A 24,173-nucleotide genomic window follows, 5' to 3' on the forward strand; every position below is an offset into this window, starting at 1 on the left:
CCGGCGCGGAGCCCTCCCGGAGGTGAGTGGGGCCTGGAACTTCGGGGCGGGGACCCCGGGAGGGACGACCCAGCCGAGGATCTCGCGCTCCTCCGGGCACGTCGTGGAAGCTGCGGAGTGGTGGCCTGGAGCGCGGAAGGCGCGGGACCCGCGGGGGGCCCTTGGGCCGGGCACCACCTCTCTGGGCTTGGGTTTTGTTACCTGCGAAGAGGGCGCCGACGTGGGCTCCGGGGATGCAGGCCCAGGTCCCCCAGTATCCAAGCCCAGGAAGCAAACACAGAAGGCCCTGCAGCCCACCCAGGAGTCATCTCCTTTTTGGAGAGCTTGGAAGAGGGAGTTGGGGTCCTGAGGTTTGCCCCCCACCTCTGGGAGGGAATTGGGGAGCCTGGAACTTCCAAAGGCCACTTCTTAGTTACTGAGCCCCAGAGAGATGGCTCTTTCCCTGCAAGAGGCGGGAAAATCTTTAACCTCCCCTCCAGCTATGCCCTGGAGACTCCTGGGAGGTCTCTGAAAACAGGGAGAGACCTCCCATCCTCCCCGCATGGCTGGCCGTTCCAGCCACAGGCACCCGTGCCTGGCCCAGCCCCAGCGGGTTTCTCCATCTGTCTTCCCCATTTTGCAGATGAGGAAACTGAGGCTCTCAGGTCGGGGATGTAGCCAAGTGGAATTTACATCCAGGGCTGTCCGGCTCCACCGTCCTCCCTGCCTGGTGCCCAGGGGGTGTCTTGGAAGTTACCCAGGAGGGGGTGGGCTTATGGCTGCTGAGTGTCTGCAACAAGGGCTTCTGCTGGGAGCAGGGGTAGGGGCCTGATGTCATGTGTGAGCTTTGATCTGGGACGCTAAGACCCACTGGAGGGTTTAAGCTTTGCCACTTTATCTCTGGGGCGGGGACAGCGGGGTGAAGAGGTGGCCTCTTCTGAGAGATCAGGTACTAGGGTCAGCCCAGGTCATCTGTGAGGTTAAAAGTGGGGCTTGTGTGGGCCCGAACCCTCACCCTGCCACCCCACTACTGTGTGACCCTGGGCTGCTCCCTCAGCTGCCTGAGGGACAGAGAGCTCATCTGGAAAATGGGGTCGGCTGAAGGTGAACCCCGGGGCTGGGGTGAGGACAGCGGACCTGTGAGGGGACCCACGCCGTGCCTGGAGCCCCAGCTGTTACTATGCTCGTGCTGTTGTTGCCCCAACGTCTTCTTAATGGAAGGGGGTGAGAAAGGTGATTGGCCATTTCCGCATTTCTCTGCATCATTCTGTTTGAGTAACAGTGGGAACCAGAAAGGCTGGGGGCCCCTTTTCCCACCATCATTGATCAATCGGAGCGGGGAGGGGCTCCCAAGACACACGGCAAATGGCGGTCATGGGCCAGTCAGGCTCACGTTTGTGAAAGCAGGGTGGGGTCATTCTGAAGGTTTAGGGAATGGGCACCTGAGGAAGAAGCGTGCAAGAGAGCCCCAGTGGAGATGCCTGGGATTCCCCAAGCTAAATCCAGACCAGATGCCTTACATCCGGGCCGCGGCTGTGGACACCCCCGCCACCTCCTCAGGTGTGAGCTGGGCCTCAGCCATTTCCTTTGTCCATCGAACCCTCCGGGAAAGCCATCCTGTGTCAGCCCTGGGCTGGGCACTGAGGCACCTCAGACCCAGCCTAGCCCCAGCCCGAGGGGCGTGAACTGAGCGGTCCAAGAGAGCGGGTGAGATGGGAGGAAGGGCTGCCCCTCTCCCACGGCCGCCTCCCTGACCCTGGGGTTGCCCCTCGTGCCAGCTGTGGCTTCCAGCAGGAGCCCCCACACCAGACCTGAGGGCGCCCAGCAAGGGAGCACTGTGCTGGATGCCGTGAAGGGTGTGCCGCCCGTGAGTGTGGGCCAGGAGAGCGCTCTGGGGGTGGCACTGTGGCGATCCAGTACCCGGGACGGCTTGATCAAGGTGGGACTTGAGCCTCACCTGGAGGAATAAATGCAGATATTGGGCAAAAGGGTTTTTAGGTAAAGACCTGACTTCTACCTGTCACCAGGTGGTAAAACTAGGGTTTGGAGAGCTGAGACATCATCCTGTTTGTCTGGAGTGTGTGACATGAACAGGAAGGACAGGGGATCAGACAGGCAGGGACTGGGTCAGACCCAGTACAGGGGTCCAGGCTGGGAGGGACATGCCGGATGTGTGGTCTTGAAAGGTCCGCAGAGTGGGGGCCAGGCGGGGAGGCCGGGCAGGGGAAGTCATCCAGGCCAGAGGTGTGAGGCCCCAGGTAGGGACTGGCAGGGGCGGCTGGAAGGTGTAGGGGGGAGAGAACCACACGAGCCTTGGCCTCACTGCACCTGGCACGCGGTGCTCAGTAAATCACTGTTGCACGGTTGAGTGACTGAAAACATCGTTTTGAGAGGGCCAGAGTCCTTTGAGGCCCTTCGTGTGTTCCCAGGAGGGAGGGGGCCACATGGAGCAGGCAGCTCTACCCCTCCCAGGCCCGCAGCCTGCTGTCTGCCTCAGTTTCTCCCATTTGACTCCGGGAAAGACACTCCAGGCCCCTCCCCAATTCATGGGGACCCAGGGACTAGCTCCTCTTCTTGTCACACACACGATCTGGGGAGCCAAGGGAACATTTCATGCTAGCAAGCCCTCTGGAATGCTGTGTGTCACCAAGTTGGGGTGGAATTCACCTGTTAAAGATTAATTCAGATCTCTTGAGATGCTTGTGGTCCTGGGCCCCGCAGCTGCCGCTCTGAACTCTGGGTGCAAGGTTCTTTCTGGCTTTAGCCAAGCGTGGGCTGCATTAGTGGTCATTACGATGGTTGTGAACATTTATTGAGCACTTACTGTGCGCCAGGCGCTGAGCCCAACACTCAGTACATTTGGATGCAAAGCTGGGATTATACCCATTTTTGAGAGGGAGGAACTGAGGTCAAGGTGGTGAAGTTGCTTGCCCAGCTGGGAAGGGCCGGAGCTGGGATCTGAACTCCATCTATCTGATTCTAAAATCCATGCCCTTAACTTCCAAAGTGGCCTGTCCGCATTTGTCTGGATCTGGGGTCATGGGAAGATAGTCTGTACTTTAGAGATAAGAACCTGAATTGTTCAGACAGGCCTGGGTTTAAATCCGAGGCCTGCTGCCTTCTCACCAGGGGAGCTCGGGCAAGTCACCTCATCTTTCTGAGCCTCGGTTTCCTCATCTGTCAAATGAGGCTGTCAACCCCCTCTTTGCGAGGACAGTCCGGGGCACACAGATGGGGCTCTGAGCATTATCGTCTTCCTCATCCTGTCCCCCGGCCTGTGCCGGGGTGCCTTTTCCTCCAGCTCATCTCTCTGAGAACCCCTCTGTGGCAGGAAAGCAGGTGGAAGGTAGCAGGGGCAGAGCTAGACTTGCGTTTGGGCAAGGGGTGCTGCCTTTTCAGCTACAAAATATTTACGGGCATTGACTGAGCGCCAGGACCGCCAGAGTTTCCTGCTTTCCTAATGTAATGCTACATGGTTCAGATCCCGGCTCTCGGTAAGTCCCCTTACGTCTTCTTGGGCCTCAGTTTCCTCATCTGTAAAATGGGATAATGTTAGTGCCTGCTTCATGGGGTGGTTGTGGACAGTCTCCAGAGCAACACAGACTGTTCAGTGTGTAACCAGTGTCTATTGCCTGACAGTCCCCTTGATGGTGTCACGGCATCACCCCCACTGGCGGTGGGCAGGGCAGGAATACTGAGTCCCATTTTACAGCAGAGGAAGGAAGTAATTTGCTCAGAGAGGCTCAGAGGGAGAAGTAATTTGCCTAGGGATGCCCCGCTGGCTCATGGGAGAGCTGGACCTGAAAGCCAGATCCCAGTGACTGGACACCTTGGGTCCCTGAAAACCCAGTGGGTGGCTCAGCTTCCTTCCTGAAAGGCCACTGGACTCTCCCTTCTTGGAGTCTGACCCACCTCTGTTCGCGTCCCAGCTTGGCCACTTGCTGCGGTGTTCCTGGGGCTGCCACCTGGGGTTTGCTGGAGGTCAGAGCTCTGCCAGTTGGGGAGATCTGGGTTATTCTGACTGCCACTCCTGCCCCGGCCTGGACTCCCCCTGCCTTGGGTGCCCCTGAGCTGTCACCCTGGCCGAGCAGGAATGAGGAAGGGAGGCCAGGCCCTCGCTTTCACTGTGACTCTGACTTCCTTCCCACCTCTGAGCCCCTTCCTGGTCATCGGCTTCCCCTTTCTGCTCCGAGCCCTGCCCACTGCAGGCTGTGTGACCTCAAGCAAGTCACCCCACGTCTCTGATCATGTTTCCTCAATTGTGAGGGATGGTCACAGGCGGCACGCCAGGGGCATAGGAGGCGCTCACAGGTCTGCTCCAGGTGAGGTCAGAGGGTAGGAGAGGCTACGGAAGGAGGTGGTGGTGTGGCGGGGCAGACAGGAGGGCCATTGACCAAACGGGAACATGCTTATTTTTCTTTGGGTGGTGAGTAACGGCTGCCCCTCCTGCCCCCGCCCTTGCTGCCACCGCACAAAGGGTCCTCAGTCTCACTGGACGCCTGTTTTTCCCTGAGGGTGGAGTGGCCTGGCTTCCACCCGGCTGACCTGGAGGGCTGACCACCTTCTGGGACAGCTCGTCAAGGGTATATATGGGGGGGGGCTACTTCCAACATGTGTCCCCGATGGGCTCCACAGGCTCAGGGGGACCTCGGTGGGCAAGGGGCCAACTGACCTCAGACAGGGACCGGTTTGCCCGTTCACTCCTGTCCCTGTGTCCCTTGGCAGAGAGGAGGGGCTGAGGAATACCTGTGGACAGAGTGAATGGTGAAGGAAGGAAGGAATGAGTGATTGAACAGATGAATCAGCAAGGCGGGGGCATCAGGAGAACCCGCCTGCTCAGATTCAGACTTGGGTTTGGGCAAGTGTCCTGGCATCTCTGAGCCTCAGTTTCCTCATCTGCAAAATGGACTCATGATAGCTGCCACCTCATGGGGGGACATTGAACCTCATAGGTCAGAGAGCCCAGCACGCAGTAGGTGCTCAATAAATTATGTTAAAGGATGGGAGGGAGGAAGTTAGCTAGCTGGGTAGAGGTTCAGCTGTGGAGATCTGTCTGCCCTGTGGAGGATGACTTAGCTGTTTGTGATTCCTTTCACTTATATACATGCGTTCATTCATTCGTTTGTTCATTCATTCAGCAAGTATATCTTGGATAGATACTATGTGCCAGGCCCTGTCCTAGGCACTGGGGACTCAGTGGTGACTGGAACAGAAGAGGTCCCTGCCCTCCTGGAGCTTGTGTCCGCGTTCCCATCATTGGGGGCTGCACTTTATGAGGCTCTGACACCCACGATGACCATGCAACCCAGCAGTAGGTGCTGTGATTAGTTCGCTTTTGGAAATGAGGAAACTGAGGCTCAGAGAGCTGACATAATCTGCCTGGGGTCACACAGCTACTAAGTGGCAAAGCCACGATCGAAACTCTAAGTCTTTTTGTGCCGTGCCCGCTTGCCCCGTGACTTCCAAGGGGCGTGGCATTTAGAAAGACGACCCCAGGGAGAGGGCTTCATAGACCCTGAAGGGATGAACTCAAATGAGCTTAAAAGCAGGTGGTTGGAATCCTAGCCACATTCCCTTCCTGTTGAGTTGTGACCTCGGCTGGGTCTCTTGGTCTCTCCAAGCCTCAGTTTGCTCATCTGTGAAATGGGGATGAGAAGTAAACGCGAGAGCGCTCAGCACATGATGGATGTTGGATAAATGTCAGCCCCTCCCCTCCATTCTCCCCAGACGTGGTTTATTCATCTGACAATGGAGACGATGATATCTAACTTCTAGAGTTATTTTTTGGATTAAAAGAGATAGAAGATGCTGTGTGACATGTACCAATGGGAGGATAGGCACTGCTAATGTGGGATTTCAGGCCTTACTCTCAGCCATAATTCCAAGCAGTTAGCCAGAGACGCAGCCTACTGTTGGCATAGGCTGGTGAGGCCGGCTGGGGCAGAGACAGGATCTCAAACTGGTTTTCTGCTGCCTGGGGCTCCCTTCCCGGCTCCTGCCCGACCCATTCATTCCACGGTGTCTGCTCTCTTCTCTGACTTGGTCACCTCGAGGTTTTTGCACGTGGGTATGAGGTGGAGGGGTGTGTGTAGGTATGGGTGGGTGGGTATCCTGTCTCCTCTGGGCCTCAGTCTCCCAGCTAGGAAATGGGGCCGTGATGGAAGAGAGATGGAAACAAGGAGGGGAGAAGACCCTTTCAGAAGGCCAGGTCTTCGCGTAGAGTCACAAGTCCTGGGTCACGTCTCCCCAGCTGTAAATTGAGGGAATATTAACAATGAAAAGGCAGCTGCCTTTTGTTAACATTTACTATGCACCAGGCGCTGTCTTAAACTCTTGAATTATCAACTCAATCAATTATCTTCCATTATCATTCAATCCTCACAACAGCCTTTTGGTGTAAGAGCTATCATTTTATTTTTTAATTCAAAGCGTGAATGTAGAGTCCAACCAATAACTATAAAGCAAATATGGGTTCACCCCTCCCAGGTGGCAGTAATTGTTTCCCCCATTGTACAGATGAGGAAACTGAGGCCCAGAGAGAGATGACTTGCTCCCAGCCGCCCTGCCAGGAAGTGGCAGGTGGGGAAGAGGACATAGGTTGGGTAGTTTCTGAGGCCACAGAATCCTCTCTGGGGGGGCTCTCTGTGGCTGTGACTGTCCTCCAGGAGAGGGGCTGGGCTAGGAAGAAGGGGCCTCCGTCTTCCTAGCTGGATCTGGGTAGCATCACACTCTGAGCAGGGCTGAGTTAGAGGGTGGAATCCAGGGCTGTGCTCTGATGGGAGGGGGCGAGGCAAGGGAAGAAGGAGCCGGAGCTTCCTGGGACAGGGACTTCATGTCCTTGAGCCCCTGCTCTGTGCCAGCCCCTGTGCTGGACCCTTTATGAGCGTCTAACCTCACAACGTTCCCTTGTTGCGAACCGAGGAAACTGAAGCTCCGGGAGGGGAAGTGACTTGTCTGAGGTCACCAAGCTGGGAAGTGTTATTGAGATGTAATTCACATGCATCTCACCCTTTCAACGTGTACAATTTAGTGGCTTTGTAGAGTGTTCAGAGTTATACAGACATCACCACTGTCTAGTTTCCGTGCCTTTTCATCACCCCCAAAATGAACCCTGTACCCGCTAGCAGTCACTGTCTCCCCCCCACCCCCCAGCCCCTGGCAACCACTAATTTGATTTCTGTTGCTATGGATGTGCCTGTTCTGGACATTTCATGTAAATGGGATCCTATCACACGTGGCCTTCAGTGTTGTTCAGCGTGTGCTCTTAAACCATTGGGCCACACTGCCTCCTGGTGGCTCCCACCCTGGGGCCGGGGACCTTGGAAGCAAATGCGTGCCCGTGAGAGCTCAGAGGGGTATCTGTGTGCACTGTTGGAATCCCTCTGGCCAAGGACTTGCAGAATGCCCAAGTAACGGCCGTGGTCACATTGGCCTTGCCCTCTGTGGGGCCCAGTGAGTCACCCCCGCCCTGCCCCGCCTGGGCACCCTCCTGGGTGGGGGGACCCGGCAGGACACTGGGGCTCTGTCAGGCCTGGTCAGGCAGCCGCTGTGCAGCAAACAGGAAGCGGGCTGGGCTGAGACCTGCTAGGTAAATACAGGCTGTCTGGGGAAGGTGCCCGGCATGGTGTGATGCCCCCTGTTGCTGCCGCCTGCCAGGGCCCAGGGAGCCTCGGGCAGCTTGGCAGGCAGTGGGTTTTGCCTGGCCAAGGGGCTGAGCTCCCAGTGGCAGCTGCTCTGAGGTGGCTGCCAGAGTCCCAGGCTCTGGGCCCAGCCACTCCGCCCTCCCTGGCTATCATACCTTCCTTGGTCCTCAGTCTGTCTGTTCATCTTCTAATAATGATGATGTAATGATACCGATGATGCTGACAACAGCCATCATTTACTGGGTGTGTGCTCTCTGCTGGGTGCTATCTTCTTTAACCTTCTCAACAATCCGGAGATAGGTGCTATGATCATCAGCATTTACAGGTGAGAAAACAGAGGCACAGAAAGGCCAGTGACTTGCCCAGGGTCACACAACTGGTGAGTGGGCAGTTTGCCTCTGGGGCCCCTGGTTCCCACCACTCACCCTAAACCACTCTTCTTCAACCCCCATCTTCCACCCTTTTCTTCTCGAGTCTCCTGGTCCTTGTAAAGTATCCACCGAAGGCATAGGTCCTGGGGCCACGTGCATCCTAGACCTGCTTCTGCCTCTAAGGAGCTGGGCAACCCTGTAAGAGTGACTCCACCTCTCTGAGCCTCAGTTTCCTCACCTGGAGGGAGGGGGGTTGGACAGAGCCGGTGTTTTCTCTCTCGGCACCAGCAAACCTTGGGATCCATCCTCATCTTCCTCCCCACCTCCCCACCCGCCCACCCACTCACCCATCTTTTCTTCCTTCCCACCTTTCTTCTCCGATGCCTCAGGCTGCACCGTTCCTCAGTGCCCCCTGCTCTTTCCCAGCTCCCTACCCTTGACCTTGCTGTCTCCTCTGCTCTTGTATCCCATTCCACTTGTCAAGCCCTCCTCCTTGCAGCCCCTCCCTGTGCCCGTCAGGTTTAGTGCTGCCTCCTCCCACCTTCCTCCTTGCAGAACTTCAGAGGACCTTGCCTTGCAGTGTAGGAACTTACTGATGCCTCGTCACGATGCTAATTGCTGGAGAGACAGCAGACACAAAAGAGTCCCTCCTTCATGGAACCCAAAACTAGAGGAGAAGAGAGGAGATGAATAAAAGAATGATATAAGTAAAGGTCAAAGTCTAATCACGAGAAGCGCTATAAAGAGAGGCACAATTTGCTCTAAGAGTGAACACAAGGGAGCCGGTTTAGACTGTGGGGGGGGCAGGAGGGCTTTTCAGAGGAAGTGCTGGTTGAGATGATACTCGAAGAAAGGGTTAGTGGAGGAAGTACATCCCAGGCAGAGGGAACAGCCCAGGCAAAGGCCTGGAGGGGGAAAGCCATCTGCCTTCTCTCCTAGACTGTGAATTCCCTGAGCTTCCACTCCTGTTTGCCCTGCAAGCAGGTGGCACTCAGCAGATGGAGTGCACTGATCCCAGCTCCCTGGAATTCCTCCCCCTGTGGTAGAGCAGCCCCTGCACGCCTAAACTTGCCCCCAGATTTAAGCAGCTTTCCTTGGTCACATAATCAGGAGGATGGGATTTGACATTACGTGCCAGGGTTTCCATGAGATCAGGCAAAGCCACGGGGTAACGGTGAGGATGGGTCCCTTCTTCTACCCTCTGCGTGGGGACAGGGGGATGGACCAAGAGACTTCCACCCCACCCCAGCTGAGTCCGGGATTCTCAGAAGGCACCTGCCATTCACGTAGTCTTGCGGTTTGCTGTTTACTGAGGGCTTACTCTGTGCCAGGTGCTTGACTCAATTCATATAGTCCTCACGATGACCCAGTTAACAATTCATATAGTCCTCACGATGACCCAGTTAAGTTCCTCAAGGAAAGGTGAGGCAAGCGAGCCTCGGAGAGGCTACGTAAGTCTCTCAAGCTCCTCCAGCTGATGAGCGGTGAGTCTGGGAGCCAACCCGCTGATCTGACATCAAAATGCAAGTTCTTTCCATGCCCCCTTAGCTCCTACCAGGTGCCCCCTCCTTAGGGGGGAGGGATTGTGGGTGTGGCTGCTCTGACTGAGTCCGCAGGGCCATCAGAGCAGAATGCATGACCTTCAGCCATGTTTCTGGAGAGCCTGGAGTCTGACCCAGGCAGAGAGGAAGGCTTGGGGACCCTGGCTCAGCACTGTATCTCCTCACCCCGCCCGGGACCCCAGCACCCCTGACCTCGGCCACTCCCGAGCCCTTCTGGTCTAACCAGCTGTTGCCACCAGACATGCCTCAGCTTCTTGCTTTGTCTATAGCGGTTTCTTCTGTTTTCCCACCAGGTCAGCCCCAGCAGGGCAGGAGTTCTTTGTCTTGCTGACGTCTGTGTCCCCAAGACCTGGCACAAAATAGGTGCTCAATAAACATTTGTTGAGTAAATACATAGGTGAATGGTTTCCAGTCCTGCTGCTTGATGCTAAAACAAAAACATTTGAAATCTGCTGCGTTAAGTGAACACAGCGGTCACACAGTGTGTGGGGATGTCCACGCTCTGCCTAAATGTCCTTCGCTGAGCCCCAGACATGCTCCTGGTGCCATCTGGGTGCTACCTGCTGCAAAGGCATTCCCAGGGCTCACAGCAGGCCAGCCGGCATGTGCCAGATCACATGGGGAGAGACAGGAAGAAACATACACGATATTTACACACAGAGGAGAAGAAGGAGGACTCTCAGCCTCTCTCCTGCCCTGTACCCCTCCTTCCCTCTAAATCTGGCATGGGTTTGGAATGTGTAATAACAGCCTACAGGGCAAATTAGAACAGAGAGTGAACTCTATCCCCAACCACAGAGAACAGGGCAGTGTTTGGGGAGGGGATGGCCACAGAGCAGGCTGTGTGTGTATGTGTGTGTGCGTACACGTGTATATGTGTGTGGATGTGCATAGTGGTGTCTGTACACACTTGGGTTGTGTGGTGTGGAAGGAGTCCAAGGTTCGGAGTCCAGAGGCCTTCTTCAAGGCCGTTCGTTCACTCTCTGTGTGGCATCTCAGAGTCAGTTTCCTCAGCTGTAAAATGGGAGGCTCTGGCCGGTTAACCAAGGGAGAGGCTGGGAGGGCTTGGTGAATGTTAACCTGGGCCGTGAATGCCAGGCTGTAGTCCTACCACATGTGTGTGCCCGGCAGGCGGGGTGGTGAGGAGGACAGGTAAACTGGGACCGTATCATCATGGCGACGATGATTAAAGTATTTGTCAAGTGCTTATTAGGTGCCCAAGAGACACCTGACTTGCCCATTACAGCAGCCCTATGGGATAGAAGCTGTTTTGCAACCCTCATTTTATTGTAGGGAAACCAAGGCTCAGAGAGATTAGCATGAGCTGAGAATAATAACCCTTACCTCCCGGGGCTGTTGTGCACCTTGAACAAGATATTCTAAGGGTCTGGTGTGGCGCCTGGCTCCCAGGCCATGCCTTCAACTGAGGGGTTAGGGTAGCCCAGGCTCCACAGCCAACTGCCAGGATTTGAATCCTGGTTCTGTCACTAATCTGCTGGGTGGTCTCAGGCAAGTCACTTAACCTCTCTGAGCCTCAGTTTCCTTATCTGTGAAAGGGGAATTATAGCAGTACCTACCTCCAGGTCGGGATTTCTCAACCTCAGCACTATTGACTTTTTGGGCTGGGTCGTTCCTTGTGGTGGGGACTGTCCTGTACATTGTAGGATGTCTGGCACTATCCCTGGTCTGCCTTGACCCACTAGATGCCAGTAGCCCTCTCTCCTCTGCGCAGTGTGACAACCAAACACGTCTTCAGACATTGCCGAGTGTCCCTGGGGAGCAGAAGGGCCCCCAGCTGAGAACTGCTGGTCTAAGGGTGCAGTGAGGCCCGGGTGAGAGTGCGTGTATGAAGCACTTGGGCCCATCAGAGCCACATAATCACCATGATGACGGGGGTTTAGTTCAAAATTGCTACTTCACCATAATTAATATGTCCATATTGATCTCTATGTGTCTTGTCAAGGCTATGAGCAGGGTGTGAGTGACTGAGGGGGCATTTGAACCTGGGGCTGGCTGACTCCAGACCCCCTGTTGTGGAGTCCCCAGAAACCCTGGATGCCATCTGAGTTGAGATTTCTTAGGGCAGGGGGTGCAGGCATGGCGGGGGTTTGAGCGGCTGCCTCCTCTGGCCCCCCTAAGGCAGGGGCTGTCCTGCCCCCGTGGGGCCCTGGGACGGGGTGCAGGAATAAGGAGGGTGTTAACAGCAGAAGCACGTGCCCAATGCCTCCTCTTCCCTTGACCCTGGGTCCCCATTGAGGTGAACAGGACTGGGCCGGGGGAAGTCTAATCTTCCCCCTCAATGCCTGCACCCCAGTGCACACCCTCTCTGCCTCCACATACCCCCATTCCTGCATTACTAAGCCCAGACTCACGTGGCAACCACTAGGGGTCTCCCTTTCCCACCTGGCGGGTGGATAGGAACTAATGTCTCCTGAAGTCCTACTAAGTGCTGGCATCAGGTGGGTGCTTCAAATTCCTGAGGGCACTGGCATTTCCCAAGAGCTTTAGGAGGAGGTGTGGTTACCCTGGTTTTACAGGTGGGGAAGCTGAGGCCCAGAGAGAGGAAGTGATTTGCCCAGGATCACACAGCTGCTAATTAACCAGGGCCAAGATGGGAACTGGGTATATCTGATTTCAGCAACTGTGCTCCTAACCCTTACTTACTCCTTTGATTATAATCACTGACAGCCCCCGGTTTAATCCCAGGGTTGACACTGGACATGCCTGATCTCATTTACTTCTTCCTGCAAACGTATGAAAAAAGCTACTATATTGTACCCATTTTACAAATGAGGAAACTGAGGCTCAGGTAGCTAAGGTCACTTTCTCAAGGTCATGCTGCACATAAATAGCAGAGCTGGGGTTAGAACCCAGGCCTGGAAGACTCTAAAATCTAGGCTCTCCCTACCTTCTGGTGCCTAGAAGGGGGTCTGTCCCCGGCAGGAGCTCTGACCCTCTGTGTGCCCTGCTGCACCTGCCAAGAGAGGCCTCTTGCAGTGCCGTAGCCTTCCCTCCTGGCAGCCACAAAACAAACAAGGTGGGAACCAATCTTTATTTGTTTTTCTGCTAATGTGTGGGGATGGAGAGATATAGAAAAGAGGGCTTTCCAGACATTTTCCTGCAGCCCGGGTGGGATGGTAGGAGTTCCAGGAAACTTGCCCTTGGTGTCTAGCCCTCCCAGTGGCGCGCTGCAGAGGTCAGGGGCTGACAGCCAGCAGGGCCTTGTCCCTCCCTTGCCCTTCTCCTGGCTAATTGGGCCTGGGAGCCAGAGAGAACTGGATTGAAGTCCAACTCTTCTTACAAGCTATGTGACTTCCCCTCTTTTTATTTATTTATTTATTTTTTTGCTATACGCGGGCCTCTCACTGCTGTGGCCTCTCCCGTTGTGGAGCGCAGGCCCAGCGGCCATGGCTCACGGGCCCAGCCGCTCCGCGGCATGTGGGATCCTCCCGGACCGGGGCACGAACCCACGTCCCCTGCATCGGCAGGCGGACTCCCAACCACTGCGCCACCAGGGAAGCCCATGACTTCCCCTCTTAAAGCTCCATTTTCCTCATCTGACAAATGGGAACAAATAATACCTTTGTCATCAGGTCGTGTGTCCATGTGGCACCCTTCTAGGTGTCAGGGACACAGGAGTTAACGAAACAGATGCATTCCCTATCTTCTGGTGCTCACAGCTCAGGAATTAACTAATCTCATGAACAAATGGTCAGGGAGGGCTTCCCAGAGGAATGGACATGAGCTGGGATCACAGGTGGGCAGGAGTTAACCAGGCAAAGAGGGGAGGGAAGGGGTCAGCGCTTGGCACTGGGGAGCAGAGTTTGTGCACTGTGGGAAGTTAACTAAATTCTCGGAACCTTGGTTTCCTGTTCTGTGAAATGGGGTCATAATGATGGTGCTGGGAAATTGAGGGCTACTGACTCCCACAGTGGGTTCATGAGTATTTCTGAGCACCTAGTGTCCCTGAAGCATAGATTTGATGGTTATGTTTTAGTAGGTGCTTACGGTGTGGCAGGCACGGCACTGGCCACTGGAACACGTGCTCTCTGCTTCCCCATTTCACAGGTGAGGAAACCGAGGCTGTGAACCATCCACTTTCGCATCACACGGTTGCTAAATGTGGAGCTTGGAACTTGAACCCTGCTCTGGGGGCCCCGAAGCTGGCTTGGTTGGCCAGGAGTAGGCCCCAGGCTCCAGATCTGGGGACCCAGTGTGACTCTGATGCCCTTTCTCCTCCAGCTAACGTCCAGGGTAGCTGGACCTGAGGCAGACTCACGTTTCCAGGTCCCTGAAAGAGGCTCTGTTGCAGCTCCTGCCGGGGGCTGGCGGCCAACCACATCTGGGAGTGGCCACCCTGAACCCCTGTCATTACAACGGTGGCTTTGAAGAAGCTGGCAGCAGTGCTGTTTGCCCACGTGGGAGGGGGCTTCCTGGAGCCGGCCTGACTCCCCTCCTGTTCCCTTGCAGGCCGAGCAGTGCAGACAGGTCCAGGGGCAGCATGGCGGATCCCAGCGAAGGCCCCCGCGCGGGGCCTAGGGAGGTAGCCGAGCCCCCCGGGGATGAGAGTGGCATCCCCGGCGGGGAGGCCTTCCCCCTCTCTTCGCTGGCCAACCTGTTCGAGGGGGAGGACGGCTCCCCGTCGCCCTCTCCGGCTGATAGTGGTCGCCCTGCTGGCCCAGGCGATGGGCGACCAAACCTGCGCATGAAGTTCCAGGGCGCCTTCCGCAAGGGGGTGCCCAACCCCATCGACCTGCTGGAGTCCACCTTGTATGAGTCCTCAGTGGTGCCTGGGCCCAAGAAGGCGCCCATGGACTCGCTCTTTGACTATGGCACCTATCGTCAGCACCCCAGTGACAAGCGGTGGAGGAGGAAGGTCATAGAGTGAGTATTGCTGGCTGCCTGGCCGAGGGTCTCCGCCTCTGTATTGAATCCATCCATCCATCCATCCATCCATCCATCTATCCATCCATTCACCCATCCATCCATCCTTCTATCCATTCATTCATTTGTGTACCTATTTACTCATCCATCTATCCACCTATCTGTCCACCTTTCTGTATACGTGTCTATTCATTCATCTGTCTGTCCACTTATCCATCCATCTGTGTATCCATCCATTATCTACTCATTCATTCATCCAGCTACCTATCTTTCCACCTAGCCATCCACTTGTCCAGTCCGTCCATCCATCCATCATCTACTCATTCGAATATCTATCTACCCATCTATCCATCTGTCACATCTCTCTGGCCAGTCATCCACTCATACAACAAACCTTCCATTTATCCGCCATATACTTAGCCAAAATCCATCCATTCTCCCACCTACTCACTGTTTCTGTTCATCCAGCCAGTCAGCTATCAAACTATTCATCATTCATTCATTCATTTCATTTCCATGTCTTTCTTTTGTTCTCTCTTTCTCTTTCCCTCTCTTTCTCTGTCATCAGCTACCCACCCTTCCATCTGCCCATCCACTTGTCCAGTCCGTCCATCCATCCACCATCACTCATTCAAATATCTATCGACCCATCTATTCATCTGCTGTCTCTCTGCCCAGCCATCCGCCCATGAAAACCTCTCTCAGGCCTGTGTGTGTGTCTGGAGGAGAGTCTTGAAGTCTGCAGATGCCCTGTTGTCACCTGGTCCTCCTCTGTTCCCCCTTGCTGATCACAGACTCATTTATGCCCTTGGATGAAGCCCACTCACCTCCTCAGCCCTGGCTTTGTTTCCTTTATTTATTCACTGACCACCAATTTGTTTGGTGACCGTTTCTGGAGCACCCACCACATGCCAGGTAGGGCGGTTGGCCCTGGGGCTCCAGGGGTGAGTCAGAACAGACGTTACCCCTACTCAGCTCAGACACTGAGTAGCTGTCACTGGTACCTTCAGTTTGGAGGACAAGACAGGTAATAAGCAAGTGATTAGACAATTCACTTTTGGGGAGGTGCTGAGGTGGGAGAGGGGAGCTGATACAGAAAAGGTAGTCCAGGAGGGCTTCCTGGAGCAGCTGACATTTAAGCCCAACGCTAAGGGGTGAAAAAGGGCAGCCACACAGCGGGGGTGGTGGGAGGAAGGTGTTCCAGGTGGAGGGAAGTGCATGTACAGGGGCCCAAGGCTAGAGGGGCTCAATGTGTCCAAGAAATGGGGCCTCGCAGTCCACATGCTGTACTGGACAAATTGCATAAACTCCACTCAGAGGTGGAAACAGGCCCAGGGCAGCAAAGTGCCCTGGTGTCCCATCCCTCCAAGGTCCCATTGGAAGCTGGTGGACTCCCTGTCTCCCTTTCCCCTCCCTCAGATCCCCTCCTTCAAGCCCTCATCCCCACCATTACCCCAGACAGCCAGGGCTAACGGCTTTGCGGGGGCCGCAGAGGAGTTGGGACGTGGCTAAGCGGCTGAGGTCTTCAGAGACCCCGAAGGCTGCCTCGGTGAAGACTGAGGGCGAGGGTGTTACTTCATCTCATTTTTTGGCTCAAAGGTCACAGTTCAGGAGCGGATAAAATGGGGGCTGCCCTAGCCTGTGTGCCCCCGTCGTCAGGAAACACCTCTTCCCCCTTCCATGGCCCCCATCACTGGAGGCCCTGCCCTGGGGTGTAAAATCTGGGGCCCGGGCAGAGGAAGGAGGGAGAGCGGCTGTCCACTCCCCCTGGTGAGCCGCTGGCCTTCTCTGCCCTGAAGCCCCTGCCTCAGTGTCCCTTCCCCCTCTGGCCCTGCCACCTCTGTCGTGGTTCACTCTCTGCTCCCCTACACCCCCTCTTCTCCCTCCCCATCTCTGCCTCTTTCTCTTCTCCATCCTGTCTTCATTTCACAGATTGTTCTTCGCCCTTGTATGTTCCGGGCACTGGGTGCGTGAGGACATGACACAGGGCGTCCCTGCCCTCATGGTGCCCCTGGGCTGCTGCTGCTCCAGCTCTTTGGCTCTCAAAACCTAGCACACAGTAGGTGCCCAATGAGTGTTTATTGAATGACTGAATGAATGTGTGTTTTTTTCCCTTTTTTCTTTCTCCATTGCTTCCTCTCCCCCAGCCCTCTCCATCTTGTTCTGTCTCCACCTGCCTCTGTAGCTCGGCATTTCTCCCACACATACAGACTCTGGATACACAGTAGGCGCTAAATAATAACAGGAATATCAGCTAACATTTATTGGGTGTTTACTTTGGTGGGGCCTGGACTAAGCACTTATGTGCGTGGCCTCATTTGTCTCAAATGTTTGTTGAATGAATAAATCAAGGAGTGAATGATTGAATAAAAGATAGAGTTGCTTTATCTTTTAGTCTGGTGTTCCTCCTTTATTTTCTTACTATCTTTGTCTCTTCCAGTCTCTGGATTCTTAAGTACTTAGTAAATGACAAATGGATGGATGGTGGGTGGGTGGATGGGTGGGTGTGTGGATGGGTGGATGGATGGATGGAAGAGTGGTTGGGTGGATGGGTGTGTGTGTGCGTGGATGGATGGATAGATAGATGGGTGGATGGATGGATGGATGGATAGGTAGACGGATGGATGAGTGGATTGATGGGTGAATGGATGGGTGGGTGGATGGATGGATGGGTGGGTGGATGGGTGAAAAATGGGTGGGCTGTGTGTTCTTTCTGTCTGTCTCCAACCAACACACAGGTACCAGGTAGAGTCTATTGGGATAAAACATTCCTTTGTGTCTCCAGATGTCTTTCTCCTCTCAGTCTGGTCCCTCCCTAGGGCTCCAGCTGCCCCCACCCCCCAATCCCTGGGCCCCTAAGGCTAGAGACTGTGGGATGGGCAGAGGATGAGCCCTCCTATCACCCGGCTTCCTCCCCCTTTAGGAAGCAGCCACAGAGCCCCAAAGCTCCCACGCCCCAGCCGCCTCCCATACTCAAAGTCTTCAACCGGCCTATCCTCTTTGACATCGTGTCTCGGGGCTCCACCGCTGACCTGGACGGGCTGCTCCCCTTCTTGCTGACCCACAAGAAGCGGCTGACTGACGAGGAGTTCCGGGGTAAGCCACCCAGGAATAGCAGGTGGGCCAGCTGGGAGTTGGGGGAGGCCTGGCATTGGGGGCCCCCTTTCCCCTCAGCGTTTTCCCTTGGGTTAGTGGGCTGCGCTAGCCAGGAAGAGCACTGGACAGGGAGTCTGGTCCTGTGTGTTCTTTACCATATTACTTAACCTCTCTGGGCCTTTGCTGCCTTTCTTTGTTCATTCATTCAGGCTTCATTTATGAAAAGATTAGTGTCATAGGTGAGCAGAGTTTACCCCCCTGGATTCAAATCCCACCATTACCACTTAAGGGACGTGTGGCCTCTCTGGGTCTCAGTTTCCTCATCTGTACCCTGCGTAATAATAATAGCATAGTCCTGGCCTCTGAGGACAGAGAATTCCATAGTGCCAAGCACAAGGCAGCTGGGGTCCCAGGAGCTCCTACCCCCTCTGAGGGGAGCTCTGGAGTGGGGAGCAGGGCATTCCTGCTTCTGCTTCTGAGGCTCTGCCCCCCTTCCCGCCCAGCTTTCTGGCTCCCCGCTATAGGCTGGAGCCCAGTCACCATTGCCCTGGGACTTACTCAGCCCAGACAGCTCACTCTCCAGCCTCGTCCAGGCTCAGAACACCCACCTCGGGGCACTAGCTCCCTCCGCTACCCCAGGGCTTCCCTGCAAATTGGGGAAGGTGGCCTGTGAGCCTCTCCACCCAAGTCAGCCACCTGCTAAGTGCCGGGTGCCAGGTGAGCTGTAATTAACTGGCCGAGTGACCCCACAAATCCATATAAAATGTCGAGAATTGTGGCAGCTCGGGGCTGACGAAGCTTCAGGGAGACCAGGGGCCATTTTTGGAGACTTTAGGTACTTCAAGTAAATTAAGTGTGAAAGTAGGCTGACCGGCTCTGCAGTATATTTTTCACATATACCTTTATCAACCAGATTCTTTGAACACCAAAACGATACGATGCTGTATTATTGTGTCCATCAGAAGAGAATTACTGGACTTATAAAAAATATTCATTCATGGTGCCCAGCCAGGTGCTGTGGCCTTGTTTGGGGCACGAGCTTAGAGTTGCGGAGAGGGTCTCCGTGATGGTGTGAATCTCATTTGGCGATAACCCACATTTAAGCCCCGGCCAAATGGCCCCACCTGGCCCCCCAAGTTCACCAGGCAAAAGTGGGGAGCTTTGGGGGTGGAGTGAACCCCTGTGAGATGGGGATCATGGTGCCTGTGCTTCGGCGGACGGAGCAGCATCGGGCTGGGCTTGCCAAGCCTTCTGGCTTCTGAGTTCAGGACTGAGCTGAAAGGGGGCTCTAAGCCTAGGCTGGGAACCCCCAGGCCAGTGTGCCTGCATGAGGGTGGGTGGGGGACCCTAAGATAGGCTGGGAGAGGGCCCTGAAATTGTACAGAATAACGCACCTGTAGAGGGGGATTTACCGTGAGGCCCATTAATTAGGCTTCAGGCCCCTTGCGTGCTCTGGCCCTTTGTAGCCCTGGACCTAATCTGGAACTTGTAATTGTGTGTTCGCTTTCATTAACAGGATCCCCAAATTGTGTAAGTCTCGGGCTCCCCAAAACCTGGATTTGCCCCTGCGTGTTTTTCTAGCCAGAGGCTCGTGAGCCAGAGGCTCATTGATTCTTAGGGGAGTCAGTGACCGGCCCTCCCCTCCGCCCACACACAACCTCCAACTTGGCAGTCAACTTAGGGCCCTTGGCTCCAGCCGCCCCTCATCCCCTCGTGGGCAGAGCTACTTCGCCACCTACTGGTGGAGTCCGTAACTGCAACCCCTCCCCATTTCTGGGTAGCCGCCGTTCTTCGTGTCTTATACCAGGACCCAGGCTGGCAGCCCCGGACCCTGCTACAGCCTGGGCCTGGGGGTGTGGAAGTCCAAATCCAGGGTCTAGTTCCACATCCCACACAAACCACTTGAGCTCCTGTGGTTTGGAATTCCCTGCAGTGCCCAGCTTGCCCCTTCGCTGAATGTGTATTAATTCAACAAGTGGTTATTGGGCACCTACCAAGTGTCAGGCTCTGTGCTGGTGTGGGGCGGAAGTGGTGAGTGAAGCAGATATGATCCTGTCCTCAAGTTGCTCTCAGTCTCGAGGGTGAGACCAACTTGATCAAGCAATCACAGAAATAAATACACAATTACAAACTGTAATTTGTGTCCACAAGAGGCTGTATTGGACAATTTGACCTAATCAGGAAGATCTGGGAGAATTTCTGGGAGGAGGTGACACTTGAGCTAAGTCTGAATGAACTGCAGTTAGCCAGGTAAAAAGAGGTGGAGGAAGGATTAGAGAGGAGGTGAAAGAACAGCATGTGCAAAGGCCCTGTGGCTAAACATGGCCAGAGTTGGACTCAGTTGCTATGTGGAAAGTGGATTAAAGGACGTCCAGAGAGGCTGGTGGAATCCAGGCATGTGAGAGAAATGATGGCTGGGCCAGGTTGGTGGCAGTGGAGATGGAGCGTGGTGGAGGGGTTGGAGAAATAGGTAAAATCTGTGGGACTTGCTGGATGTGGGGAGAAGGGAGGACAAAGATAAGAGTGACACACAAGTTTTGGCTGGCTGGGGACACCATCATCTACGGAGGGGACACACGCAGACCGGGTTGGGCTTTGGGGAGGGAAAGATGACGAGGTCAGCGTGCAGGATCGTGAGTTGTCTGACAATTAGCAAACAGACTGATCGAGGTTCCCCTGATGCGGGTGTGTCTGGACAGAATCCCCAGGGGCCTCGGCCCGCATTTGGGGTCCCCTCCACCTCATGAAGATGGGGAACTGGAGTCCATTATCATTCGGTACATAGTTACCTGGTGTCGACTCTGGGCTGGGCGCCAGGGGTGTAGCGAAAAGTAACCAGAACAAGGCTTGTCCGAGCAACCTCACTCCTAGGAGCGTGGGACAGAAATTCAGGTCTCTGCATTTTCACCACTTCCCAGCACCTAAGGAGAGGCTCTAAAGCATTTCTCCTGGAGTAATAAAGGCAGCAGTATTACTTATTGAAGACTCCTATCTGCCTGGCTCTGGGCTCATCAACAAATACCTATTAGCTCACGATTTCCCTTTTATATATATATAAGTTTATTTATTTATGGCTGCGTTGGGTCTTTGTTGCCGCACGCGGGTTTTCTCTAGTTGCGGCAAGCAGGGGCTATTCTTTGTTGTGGCGCGCAGGCTTCTCATTGCGGTGGCTTCTCTTGTTGCAGAGCACGGGCTCTAGGCGCGTGGACTTCAGTAGTTGTGGCTCGCGGGCTCAACAGTTGCGGCTCACCTGCTCTAGAGCGCAGGATCAGTAGTTGTGGCGCACGGGCTTAGTTGCTCCGTGACATGTGGGATCTTCCTGGACCAGGGATCGAACCCATGTCCCCAGCATTGGCAAGCAGATTCTTAACCACTGTGCCACCAGGGAAGTCCCACAATTTCCCTTTGTAGCCTCAATTTAGCTAGACAAGAAACTGAAGCAGAAAAGGTCACACAGAAATCAGGAGCAAAGCCCAATTCGAGCCCCCAAAGACCTGGCTCCAGAGCGGGCCCCTCAGCCCACACCTGCCTTTCGCATTCCTCATCCCTTTCCTGATCCCCTTCCTGCATCTGGCCGTTTTGCCCCCTGCCTGATTCACAGGTAAGTTCTCTTTTCATTGACTCGCTCTTTTAAAGATATAAATCAACTCCTGTCACCATAAAAATTAATACAAGGGAAAGAAAATTGCGAAGGGACAGTAAGCGTTAGTGGGAGGTGTTAAGGACCAAGTAGGACAAAACAAAGACTGACTTCACAGGAGGGATTTGTCAAGCGGATGAAACCTTGCACACTCGGGTTTTTAATGTTATTGCTGCATCTGCAGAAGCCCCCAAATCCTCGAAGGTAATTTCACGTTCGCTATGGCTCACAGCCTCCACTTTGGGGAATGCTGCACTCCCTCTGCTCCCCTCTAGGGGCACTAGTGTAATCGCTTCATGGGAAAAGGATCTATGTGCAAATAGGCAGGAAAAGACTGCCTCCCGGGTCTGCTTTTAGAGGTTCACAGTCCTCATTAACAGATTAAAGGTTCTGAGAAGTCCTGTAGTGAAGAAATACGGTTGGCTTTGTTTAACCCAGCATTCCGCCTTTTTATTTGATTTTTTAAAATTCTCTCCAGATATGCTTTGGTAAACACCAACCTCTCTACAGGCTGCAGCTTCCCACATTTTAAAAAACTTCTGCTCCTGGGCTTCCCTGGTGGCGCAGTGGTTGAGAGTCTGCCTGCCGATGCAGGGGACGCGGGTTCGTGCCCCGGTCCGGGAAGATCCCACATGCCGCGGAGTGGCTGGGCCCATGAGCCATGGCTGCTGAGCCTGCGCGTCCGGAGCCTGTGCTCCGCAATGGGAGAGGCCACAACAGTGAGAGGCCTGCATACGCAAAACAAACAAACAAACAAAAAACCTTCTGCTCCTCTGAGTTTATTTGACCTTCTCAGTACCATGGGGAGCAGATAGGGAACAGGCTCGGAGAGGAGGACCGACACGGCCAGGACCTCTGGCTCCCTGCCCAGTGCCCTGTCCACAGCTGCCCAGCAGTTTGGGCCACGGGCCGAGCGCCCCTTCTCCCGCACGTCTCTACTCACAGAGCCATCCACAGGGAAGACCTGCCTGCCCAAAGCCCTGCTGAATCTGAGCAACGGCCGCAACGACACAATCCCTGTGCTTCTGGACATCGCTGAGCGCACGGGCAACATGCGCGAATTCATCAACTCGCCCTTCCGGGACATCTACTACCGAGGTGAGGCCCTGGGCTGGGCGGGAGGGGGGCACCGTCTTTACTTGTCCAACCATCCCCCCAACTGAGAGCTTCAATCTGGGCCCCAAGTGCCAGCACATCCCCAGGAACCAGTTGTTGAATGAATGAATGAACGGACGAAAGGACAATGACTACCCCTTCCAACTTGGATATTCTGAGTTTCACAATCAAAGGTTCCAAGGTTCCCAGATGCAGTGAGCCAAAGGGGCCGTGAACCTGGAAATCTGGACCCAAGATGCTCAGGTTCTGGATACTCTGAGGCTTTGTTGCAATAGGTCTATGAGCCACCAGCTCAGAGAGGCACAGGTGTCACCAGTGCCAGCTCCCTGGGTCTAAATTCTGAGATCTGTGAATCCAACTTGACCTTCCAGATTCCTGGATATGCAGATTCAAAGGCTGTGAATTTTATATCCCAAATTCTGTGAGACCATGATGCCGTTGTTTCCTCTAGGATGAAAGCCTCTTATGAGTCTGAAAAGTTCCCACATTTGGGACCCTCCAAGTTGGATATCGCTTGAGCCTAAGATTCTGCTTGCGTGATGCAGCAGATCTGGGACCTTGGGCATCAGAGACTCCACATCTGGGAATGTCTGAAGGTCTATTTGCTGCCCTCGGGTGGATTTCTCCCTTTTGCACCCCAGCGCCTCCCGCGACTGGTCGGGTCTTTGCCCCTGGTGACTGTCCCTCACCCCATTCCAGGCCAGACCGCCCTGCACATCGCCATCGAGCGCCGCTGCAAACACTACGTGGAGCTCCTGGTGGCCCAAGGTGCCGATGTTCATGCCCAGGCCCGGGGACGCTTCTTCCAGCCCAAGGATGAGGGAGGCTACTTCTACTTTGGTGAGGAGGGGCCCGGTGGGGCCTGGGGCCCATGGGGGAGAGGCTGCGGGCTGGGGGCCTATGGTGGTGCTGGCAGCCCTGACCCCTCCCCAAACAGCCAGGGCTGCGCTGGCCACAGGCCCAGACAGCACCCGGTACACAGGCCGCCTTACTGGTCTTGGTCACTGAGGTCTTGTCTTTGAGGAGTAGAGCATCACCACACTGCCCTGAGCCTCAGTTTCCCCATCTCTACAGTGGGGATCGTGATGGGATCAGAGGGTTGTGATGGGGTGTCCCCACCCCTTAACACTCGCATCCTCCGGTCTGACTTAAGCTGGGACTGATGGTCGGATTGCAGGGCCCAAATTCCATCACTTCCATGTCCCAGTTGGACCCATGAAAGATTTTAAATTTCACCCCTGCTCAAAGGCCCATGTTATTTGGGGTTCAGGCACAAAGTCCCTTAAAGAATCCCTCACAGCCTCCAAGTCACACGACGCCGCCCCCCCCCGCCCCCGTCTACCCGGGGGCATCGCCTCCAGACACGTGCAGTCAGCCGGGGCTCGTCCACGTTGACCGTGGGCACTGCATCCATTGTCACGGCCTCTGCCCCTGAGTGTCCGCCCCCGGGGCCCCGTCACTGACCACCCCCTCACCCACAGGTGAGCTGCCCCTGTCGCTGGCGGCCTGCACCAACCAGCCCCACATCGTCAACTACCTGACAGAGAACCCGCACAAGAAGGCGGACATGCGGCGCCAGGACTCCCGTGGCAACACAGTGCTGCACGCGCTGGTGGCCATCGCGGACAACACTCGCGAGAACACCAAGTTCGTCACCAAGATGTACGACCTGCTGCTGCTCAAGTGTGCCCGCCTCTTCCCCGACAGCAACCTGGAGGCCGTGCTCAACAACGACGGCCTCTCGCCCCTCATGATGGCCGCCAAGACGGGCAAGATTGGGGTGAGGGCAGGGCCGGGGGCACACACGCGCACGCACACGCACACGCACGCGCACGCACACGCACGCGCACGCGCACGCGCACGCGGGAGGGACTGCTGCTGG

General features: G+C 55.2%; 1 protein-coding gene across 4 annotated transcripts in view; it reads left to right on the top strand.

Annotated features, from left to right (window-relative positions):
• Positions 1-6: 6 nt before the first annotated feature.
• TRPV4 (transient receptor potential cation channel subfamily V member 4) overlaps positions 7-24,173 on the top strand; it is a 75,793-nt gene continuing 51,626 nt past the window's right edge. For all 4 annotated transcript variants that reach the window (XM_024741485.1, XM_024741486.1, XM_024741488.1 and 1 more), the window contains exons 1-6: positions 7-22; positions 14,026-14,439; positions 17,363-17,535; positions 22,121-22,273; positions 22,991-23,131; positions 23,773-24,071. In XM_024741485.1, the coding sequence (XP_024597253.1) occupies positions 14,057-14,439; positions 17,363-17,535; positions 22,121-22,273; positions 22,991-23,131; positions 23,773-24,071 (1,149 nt within the window). In that variant the 5' untranslated portion in view covers positions 7-22; positions 14,026-14,056. The remainder of the gene's footprint in view (positions 23-14,025; positions 14,440-17,362; positions 17,536-22,120; positions 22,274-22,990; positions 23,132-23,772; positions 24,072-24,173) is intronic.

Source organism: Neophocaena asiaeorientalis, unplaced genomic scaffold (genome assembly GCF_003031525.2).
Source record: "Neophocaena asiaeorientalis asiaeorientalis breed wild unplaced genomic scaffold, Neophocaena_asiaeorientalis_V1.1 scaffold648, whole genome shotgun sequence".
Lineage (NCBI taxonomy): Eukaryota > Metazoa > Chordata > Mammalia > Artiodactyla > Phocoenidae > Neophocaena > Neophocaena asiaeorientalis.